The sequence below is a fragment of the Palaemon carinicauda genome, chromosome 8 (assembly GCF_036898095.1).
Source record: "Palaemon carinicauda isolate YSFRI2023 chromosome 8, ASM3689809v2, whole genome shotgun sequence".
Taxonomy (NCBI): Eukaryota; Metazoa; Arthropoda; class Malacostraca; order Decapoda; family Palaemonidae; genus Palaemon; species Palaemon carinicauda.
In genome coordinates, this window is record NC_090732.1 from 101,153,048 (window position 1) to 101,163,047 (window position 10,000).

Here is a 10,000-nt window from a genome sequence, read left to right on the forward strand (position 1 = left end):
GGAAGAGCATTTCTTGCATCTTTATGGTTGTAGTTGAGGGCTTGGATTTATTAGATGTAAATATTTCCTTAGAATAACAATATCGATTTTTTTTTTTTATTTATAAGATTGATATTATGTAAAAATTAGATAATTAACTATGGAAAGAAACAATCTTTTCTCCTAAGGCTACTATAACAAACTTTTGAGGGGGAATTAATGTTTTTTCATATTCTTATCACAATGCTCATTGAAATAAGATATCGAAACAGTATAAAATGAAACCAAATAAAAAGATAATACATTTTCGGAAAAGTCGATAGTAATATTACTTCAAGAGAAGCGTGGGGAAGTGATAATCATAAGTATCTGGATGATACAAAAACTGAAATCAGTTGCTATTCTAATGTTGAGAATTGTTAACTGCAGTCCTACGTGGATCTATAAGAATAATGTAGACTTTGTTTCTTGGAAAATGCTATTGCAAAAAGAATTTTTTTTAATCACTTCTTACAATTTCGTTTACCACTAACGTTACATCTTTTTCCTCCACTTTCCAGGTAAGCGTAGAGGTCTTCCCATTTCTAAATATCCTTTTGAGAGAAGTGTCCAAAATCTGACAGCCACCAGACGGTATTTTGGGCCTTGGCCAGGGCCCTCTCTCTTACTCGGAAGGTGAGTAACAAGAAAGGATTTTGTTGCTCTTTACCTTTTTGTTTGTGGTTATATCTCTCTCTCTCTCTCTCTCTCTCTCTCTCTCTCTCTCTCTCCTTGTCATTTGATGCAGCGAACATTTCAATTTTTCTCAAATTCGTGTCTGTGCATTGCTCTCTCTCTCTCTCTCTCTCTCTCTCTCTCTCTCTCTCTCTCTCAGTTCAGCTTGCATGTTGTATTGCAAGGTACCAACTATTGCTAACCTACTTCCACTCCCCTTTCCTTCCCAAAAAATATACTTCTCTTTCTTTTTTTATCTTTGGAAAATAGGCACATAGATTCCGAGCTCCCCTGTCGTTTGCCTGCGCATCTTTCCCTTACCACTTTCATTAAACAATTTCCGATGTTTTTTTTTTTTTTTCATTTATTCCCTTCAGGAAAATCCACTGCATGGCTATATCATAAAACGTGAAGGGAGCGTCTTGCGTTTAGTACGTTTTAGTGATAAGTAAATGACAGGAATGGGTTCTTTCAGGTTATCTTTAAATGACAGCGCCTTAATTTCATCAGTTTTATAGTTTGAGATAGCTCCGAACTCAATTTTTTTAATCAAAGTGTTAAATATAATTTTTTTTTTTTTATTAATCCTTAAATAATGATCATCCAGTTGCATACGGTATTATATTATGGTCATACAAATCATTCTTTTCTGTTCCATATTTTTTCATGGAATACTCTTATTGGTTTTCCTTGGGGTTGAAATATAGGCTCCACCCCCCTTTGTGCCATGGTCTTCAACTGTCTTGGGTTAAAGTTCTCCTGATAAAGAGTACACTCTTGCTCACTATTCTATCTTATTTTTTCTTCTTGTTTTGTTAAGTGTTTATATAGGAAATATTTATTTTAATGTTACTGCTCTTAAATATTTAATTTTTCCTTGTTTCCTTTCCTCCCTTGGCTATTTTCCCTGTTGGGGCCCCTGAGCTTATAGCATCCCGCTTTTCCAACTGGGGTTGTAGCTTAGGAACTAATAATAATAATAATAATAATAATAATAATAATAATAATAATAATAATAATAATAATAATAATAATAATAATAATAATAATATTGTCTTTGAGTCTTTCCGCCTGGGGTTCTGATCCCGAAATCGGTAAGAGAATCAAGGCTAACTATATGGCTTATTTGAATATGTATATATACATACACACTTACACACATATATTCAAATAATCCGTATATTTTCGATACATTAAAGTCTGAATTCTCTTAACGACCTCGGGATCGGTGCCCCAGGCGAAATCACACAGACACACACACGTATATATATATATATATATATATATATATAAATGTATATATGTATATATGTATATATATATATTATATATATATTATATTTATATATTAAGTATATAATTATATATATATATATATATATATATATATATATATATATATACACACACCTTTCAATCTTTGATATCAAGTATTTACTCTATTTACTTCCTGTCTTACTCAACTTAACCAGAGAATTTGATATTGTGCCTCCAAACTCCTGTGGAAGACCAAACTTGCATCGCGTGTGTATGCATTGCTTGGGAAATAAACAAGTGTGCTTTACAGAAACATCTTTAACGAAATAGAAACTTGAGGAAAAATATGAGGGTAAAGTAGGCTCAATTAGGTTCTTAGGTTTTTTCCTCCTCTGGGAGGGACGCAGATGTACAGAATTCGTGTCCTATTTTCCTTTTCCATTCGTTTGTTCCGATATCTGTATTTCATTTCTCATAACAATGTGATTATTATAGCGTCCCATAATTCCCTTTGATACATTGCACATAACCTTATGGAGATGTTATTATTTAGTCGTACCGTAGTGAGTCTGTTTGGATATAAGCAATTTCTATTTTGCGATATAAAAGTGTATCAGAATATATATATATATATATATATATATATATAGATAGATAGATATGTATATTTATATTTATATATATATACATATATGTATATGTATATATATATATATATATATATATATAAATATATATATATATACGTGAATATATATATTTACACATGAAGACATACTCACATTTATATATATATATATATATACTGTATATATATATATATATATATATATATATACACTGTATGTATATATGTGTGTGTATGTGTGTGCGCGCGTGTGAGTGTGTGAGTTGTGTGTCCGTATGCGTATGATATATACATGTTTATAAGTGAAAGGGATGGTCACAAACATGTAAAAGGTGTTTGTATACACAGAACGGTAGACACCGGAGGGGGTCGAACGTTCATGTTGACAAAAGATATTACGTATCTTAAGAAATAATCTTTCTATAATAATATGGGGTTTTCCTTCACGTATTTTTAGTTAAGGACCTTTGAATTCTGGCTATATATATATATATATATATATATATGTGTGTGTGTGTGTGTGTGTGTGTATATACAGATAGATAGATAGATAGATAGATAGATAGATAGATAGATGCAAAGTAACGATTAATTTTAATAGAGCTACTTAAATACGACTAGAACGTAAAAGTTTCATCTCTACCTGTTTTCCGCTGTAAATGTTCAAAAAACTGTTCTAACAAAGTTTCTTGTTGTTTGTTATTGTAATGTTCTGTGTTTAAATGCCTTTTCTAAGCATTCACTTATTTTTAGGCTAATATTTTAATAATTTTAAAAATCTTCACCACCATGTCATGAATACCGTTTTGTGAGAACAAAAAAGCTTATGCTTTTTCTTGGAATAGAAATATAAACATGGCTGTTCTATTTTCTTTCATTATATTTACTTTATAAAATTATAACTATATTCTGTATGACCTGGGAGATACTTCTTGTTAAGTCGGATATCATAGGTAATGGTTTATTCTTTGGAATAATTTCTTCCATTTTTAACTCAATTAAAATAAAGGGAATTTTATCCTTGAAAACTACCTGACTACTATTGTGTCCCTTGTGAGGCATTGCCTTTTACTATGTTAAACACACATTTAACTGGTGTTCCTTTCATGACTAGAAATATTCTGTATTAAGCAATGTCAGAGTAAATTTCAATGCATTTCCAAAAATACATAGTGAATTCAAGCTCTTAACTACTTCTGTTGTTGCAAAATAGTTGAATTAGCTGTTAATATATATTTTTGCTGTTTGGTGAATTTGTCAGGGCTATTCGTGATCATGGAAACTTCATAAAAGAAGGAAAATATTTAGCTATAACCTGATATGCGATGGAGGTTATTTAAAAAAAAAAATAAGCAACCTTTCTCCATATCAGAAAAAAAATCTACTTATCGCTGTGGAAATCTTCAACTAGCATAGCCTATTTTTCTTTGAATCCCCAAATCTGCATGAAAGCTATCATGTCTATCAACTAAAACGTTACAGTTAGCGACCATTCTTATTTTCAGGTGTAATTAAATCTGCAAAATTTAACACATAAACCGCACAAGGTAATGCCACATGAATTTTATCATTTCCTTTGGCTTTTAATTCGGGGTTTGCTTTTCTGTCTTGAATATTCAATCAATCTTATGTTACAGTCAGTATTTTTTACAGATCCTCATGAAATGCGTTTTGAAACAAGTAGATATAATAAAGATACCTCCATTTGTGCTGAAGAAGACCTTATCAGAACTTTAAGAATAACCACGAAACAATGAATGTTACAAATCACTATGATGGTATGGAATGTAGCAATAGGTCATCCCAATTTTGCATGCAAAATCAAATAGCAAGATCTTTTCATAAATCGTTATACTTACGCACCCAATGTAAAATTATTCCGACAGTTACTGTATTGTTTGCAAGTATATATTTTTTTTTATTTAAATATTTTGTAAGATGCTTCAATCGTTTTGTACTATATTACAAACTGAAAGTCCCCTATTTCAAAGTGTACCTGCAAAGAAAAGTAATCCCTTGAGTTCAGCCCTCTAATCACGTTACAGTACTTTACATGTGCCCTTGACTAAGCTAATTGTAAATTGATTTGAGAGAAATAATTGGTACATGCCATGTAAAACCTTCTATGCATTAATCGTGGAAAGTCTGCTGTACACAATAAACCTGACATTGATAAAGGAATAATTATTGCTGCCTGAATTTCTTCGGTGCTTTATGAGTATAATTGAATATTTATTTAGCCTGTAAGATAACGAATTAATGAATTTGTAATTGAATCACTGGAAATATAATTATCCTACCTGAAAATTTAGTTGGCTCTGTGTTTACTTTATGATAAAGGAATTCTCCTGTTTTTTTTTTTTTTTTTTTTTTTTTTTTTTTTTTTTTCGGTTTATTGATATATTGTTTATCGGGTATGTATCCAGAGAAAGGTTTTTCTATTATATATGATATTGCATTTATTTCTATTCTGTAAACAAATATATAGATTTGCCTTTCATAACATATATCTACATTCGTTTTTATGGGTATGGATGTGCATGTCAAGAAAATGAGTATATGATGTTTTATAGATCTCTCTCTCTCTCTCTCTCTCTCTCTCTCTCTCTCTCTCTCTCTCTCGGTAATTTGAATACTACGTACTCATCCTTAAGAAAAGACTTGAACGGGCCCGATATATTAAAACCATACGCACCATATTCAAGATAGTTATCAAAAACATTAAATCTAAGAGGCCATTTGACTAAAAAAGGGGGATTTGAGAATGAATAAAAGTACATTTAGACCAAAATCACGTAGCAACAACTATAATTTTTTGTTTCAGAAAATCTCATTTACTGGTGGCAGGGGTAAAGAGTTCAATAGATATATGAATATACTAGCAAAGATGAAAGTAAGGACGATGAACTTACCGTAAATGCCGGCCAGTTTAATGCAAGCAGAGGCCGGAAAGAGTCCTTCACGGCCTTTTCTACCGGCCATACAAGGGCTCTCCAGCATTCCAACCGTGTAATTATTATTGAAAGGATCCTCGCAGCCTGGGTTGTCCCCATTCACGGATACACATTTAAAACAATCTATTCCCATAGCTCCTGCAAGGAAAAGAACACATTTTGATTATATATATATATATATATATATGTATGTATGTATGTATGCATATATATATACATATGTTATATGTATGTATGTATGTGTATATATATATATATATATATATGTATAGACATACATGAAGATAGGTAATGATAGATAGATATAACATCTACTTTGTACACACAAACATATATATATATATATATATATATATAAATACACATATATGCATATATATATGTGTATATATGTGTATATATATATGTGTATATGTATATATATTACTAGATACATATGTATATATATATATATATATATATATATATATAATATTCATATATATTTATGAATACATATGTTAAAACTAATAAAAATCTTTTATTACTTTAATTCTAAAGTTCTTGATTATTAGGGATATTATCATATTCTCATTTTACATTGCTTCATAAAATTACTCGTTTAATATATTATGAACTAATATGTCTGACTAAAAGATAAACATAAAAAAATCCAACCTCTATGCAACAATTCTTAGCCTTTTCGTGGGCAATTATAGAAATAAGGGAGATACGAACAAACTCTCTTAGAAAGCTGACTATAAGGTTTTTCTAAGACATATTAACTCAAATATTTTTTTTTTTCAAAAAGGGCACTCCAACTTAGCAAGGTTTCGCTAAAAATAGAACCTGTGTGCGATATTCGCCTAGCTTATGGGGAAACAGCTGTCTGTGTTAGCTTTGGTGTCCATTACCAGTATAGAAATTTGAAGAAATTTGGACATCCTTAGAGGAGTAAAAACTCATTGTTAGAAAATGAAAAACAACAAAGTATTATTTATAATCATTCCTATCATAATAAAAAATGCAGAAGACCCAAATATATCCCCTATAATCATCAATAATTCCATGTAAATGTGCATCTTGTTGGCCTCAATGAAGATCTATGTAAAAAGTGAATATTTTTCTTTTTTATTTATAATAAACCATACTTTCAAAATGAAAAATGCATAAGTAAGCACTATATGTCAGTAGGCTATACTAACATAGTTTTCAAATATTTCCACTATAGACATCTATAATTCACTGTAAATGTGCACTTTGTTTCTTGTAGTCCAGACTATTTTCCATAGTCTGGGCACAAATCCTCAAGGAACACAGTCAATTAGCTATACTATGTTATGTTTCCAGAGACTTGCCACAGTTAATTGTGGTGTAAGGTGGCAGAGACTAGGAGAATTTCTCAGCATGAATTGAAGCATTGAGCAGACATTGACTCACTTTGCTTTTGTTTCCCCTGCATGTGTTATATTATAGGAGATAACAGTTGAATAAAGATGACTCGTGCATAGAAGAATTTGTAGTTTTCCGAGTTGCATGACCTAGATATTGATTTCTATGTTTTCAAGGCTACTGAAGTAGATTTTAATGTTTATAAATCACAGTAACACACTTTCCCCAAGAATTTATTGTTTATAAACTAAACTTATAAATATGTTTCAAGATAAAACGAGAAATGCTCCTTAATAATTCAAATTTCAGCAGCACCTTTCACGACACACTCTTGCAATGGGCTGTACACTATCATTGCTGCAATTTGTAAGCATGATTAGATATGGTGCGTACATCAAGTCCTAAATCCAGCATGGAGCCTCCTCAAAGTTTCATCTTTGTATATCACAACTCTTAATGTAATTGCTATTAAATACAAGGAAGGTTCAGATATCCACAGGCATTTCAAGGACCATGATACACCTTTTGCTGTCTACACGGGCCTGTATGTTTTTGCCAAGATGAGGAAGAGACAAATAATTGAAATTCTTGATGACAATGGGCTCAGCACATCATACTACAACATCCTAGGAATATTAATACAACTAGGAAAAGTAGTTGTTGCTCATTATGTTGAAAATGGAGTAATCTGTTTTCAAATGTTGAGAAACCAGTTGTTCACAAATACAGCAGTGGACAAAATGTATCATAATCAGACTGAAACCACAGCTCAAACATTATTTTGGGCTTGAATTGGTCACAATTATATAGTAATGTTGATCCTGTTGTCCATTTGAATGAGAATCTAGTCAACATAATTGATAGGCGTATTGATAAGGTACCGAATGATGGACAAACCATGGTTCAGTGATGATTGTAGACGTGCTTATTATGAGAAACAGGAGGCTTATTATTTTAGGAAGGGTAACAGATCAGATTTGACCTGGAATAACTATACGCAGCGTAGAAATTTTGCTCAGAGAGTTTATGCCTCAACTGAAAAGGAATACAATTTAACCATAAAAGAAACCCTTTCTGGTACAACTCGGGAACATAATTGGTTGTCTACCTTTAAATCTGCACTCTTTGGTGGAGATGCAACTGTTCCTCCTTTACTTAAACCAGATGGGTCAGTCACTCACTGTCAAAAGGAAAAGGCAACTCTGTTGGCTGATGTTTTTTACAGTAAACAGAGTAATGAAAACTTGAACTTCCTCACTCCTGTTATCCTGAGGCTAATCTAACTAGTTTAGCTTTTCGATCTCGGAAAATTAAAGCTCTGTTGATGGACCTTGATGCTTATGGAGGTATAGACCCAAATGGCATTATTCCTTGTTTCTTATAAAGACTGTAGATTTCTTAGCTTCGAAGTTATCTGTTTTTTTGTGCAAGTTAGCAAGAAGAGGAGCTTTTAGCACTTGTTGGAGAATTGGTAATGTTACTCCTCTATGTAAATGTGTTTGTGGTAGCTCAAGTGCAACTGTCCCACCCAATTTCCATAAATCTCATATTATCTAAAGTTTTTGAACATCTTCTGGCAAAACGTCTTATTAGGTTTGCTGAAAGTAATCATTTGTTTCCTAGTTAGCAGTTTGGTTTTCGTAAAGAAGGCCGTGGAGCATGTGAAGCCCCTCTTACAATCTCCAGTGCTGTACAGAAATCCCGTGATTGTGGTCTGGAAATTCGTATGATTGGCCTTAATTTTAGTGCTGCCTTTGACCCTGTTAATCATGAGGCCCTTGTTTTCAAACTGAAACAGTTGGGAGAGGGTTGGTCGTTTCTTAGCATTATTATTGATTTTTTAAGTAATAGATCTCAAAGAGTTGTTGATGGGCACCAGAGTGAGTATAGGAATGTGATAACTGGTGTTCCACAGGGTAGTGTTCTTGGCTCGTTACTTTTCATACTAAATTTATATACACATGACATGTGGTTTGTCCTAGAAAACAAGCTTGTTGCATATGCAGGCGATGCTACTCTCTTTGCATCAATTCCATCCCCTGAATGTGAATCTGGGGTTGCAGAATCCCTTGATAGAGATCCAGCTAAAATTATTGTATTGTGCAAATTATTGGGTATGAAGTTGAATCCTAACAAAACTCAAAGTATGATTGTAAGTAGGTCAAGGACCGTGGTTCCTCAACATCTGGATCTCAATATTCATGATGTTTCTTTAAATTTTAGGTGTGATTCTCGACAGCAAATTTACTTTTGAGAAACACATTAGGTCTGTGCCTTCTTCAATTGCAAAAAAAAAAAAAATGGCTTATTGAGAAAGTCTTCCAGGATTTTTGGTGATCAATCTGTTCTGAAGAAGTGAATTAATTCTTTCATTCTACTTTGTTTCGAGTATTGTTCTCCTGTCTGGTGTTCAGCTGCTGATTCTCATCTTAATTTGTTTGACAGAAACTTAAGGTTTATTAAATATCTTATTCCTGATCTAGATATTAATCTTTGTCACCATCGTTAAATTATTTCATTATGCATGTTGCATAAGATTTTTCATAATTCTGACCTTCCTTTACATTCAGATCTTCCTGAACAATTCCATCCTGTTCGTAATACTAGGCAGGCAGTTAATTCTAATAGCCAGGCCTTCTCCATAATGAGGCTTAATACTACACAGTATTCTAGAAGTTTTATTCCAGCTGTGAACAAGTTGTGAAATGATCTTCCTAATCGTGTAGTTGACTCAGTAGAAATTCCAAAGGTCAAACTCGCAGCAAATGTTTTTATGTTGAACAGGCTGTCATAAGTCTTTTTATAGTTTATATATGACATATCTCTTTTGACGTTGTTGCTGTTTTTAGAATGATTTATTCATTTGTTCTCATCATTTATTTATTTCCTTATTTCTTTTCCTCACTGGGCTATTTTTAATCTGTTGAAGACCTTGGGCTTATAACATCTTGCTTTTCCAACTAGGGTTGTAGCTTGGCTAGTAATAATAATAATAATAATAATAATAATAATAATAATAATAATAATAATAATAATAATAATAATAATAATAATAAGGTTCCATTTTCCAACACCAGGGCACTGAAAATGCAGGCAA

At 32.0% G+C, this 10,000-nt stretch overlaps 1 protein-coding gene across 2 annotated transcripts in view; it reads right to left on the reverse strand.

The window, feature by feature from the left end:
• The window catches only part of LOC137644938 (uncharacterized), a 357,605-nt gene that overhangs the window by 28,481 nt on the left and 319,124 nt on the right, over window positions 1-10,000 (reverse strand). For both annotated transcript variants that reach the window (XM_068377814.1, XM_068377815.1), the window contains exon 4: window positions 5,491-5,670. In XM_068377814.1, coding sequence (XP_068233915.1) covers window positions 5,491-5,670 — 180 coding nt within the window. The remainder of the gene's footprint in view (window positions 1-5,490; window positions 5,671-10,000) is intronic.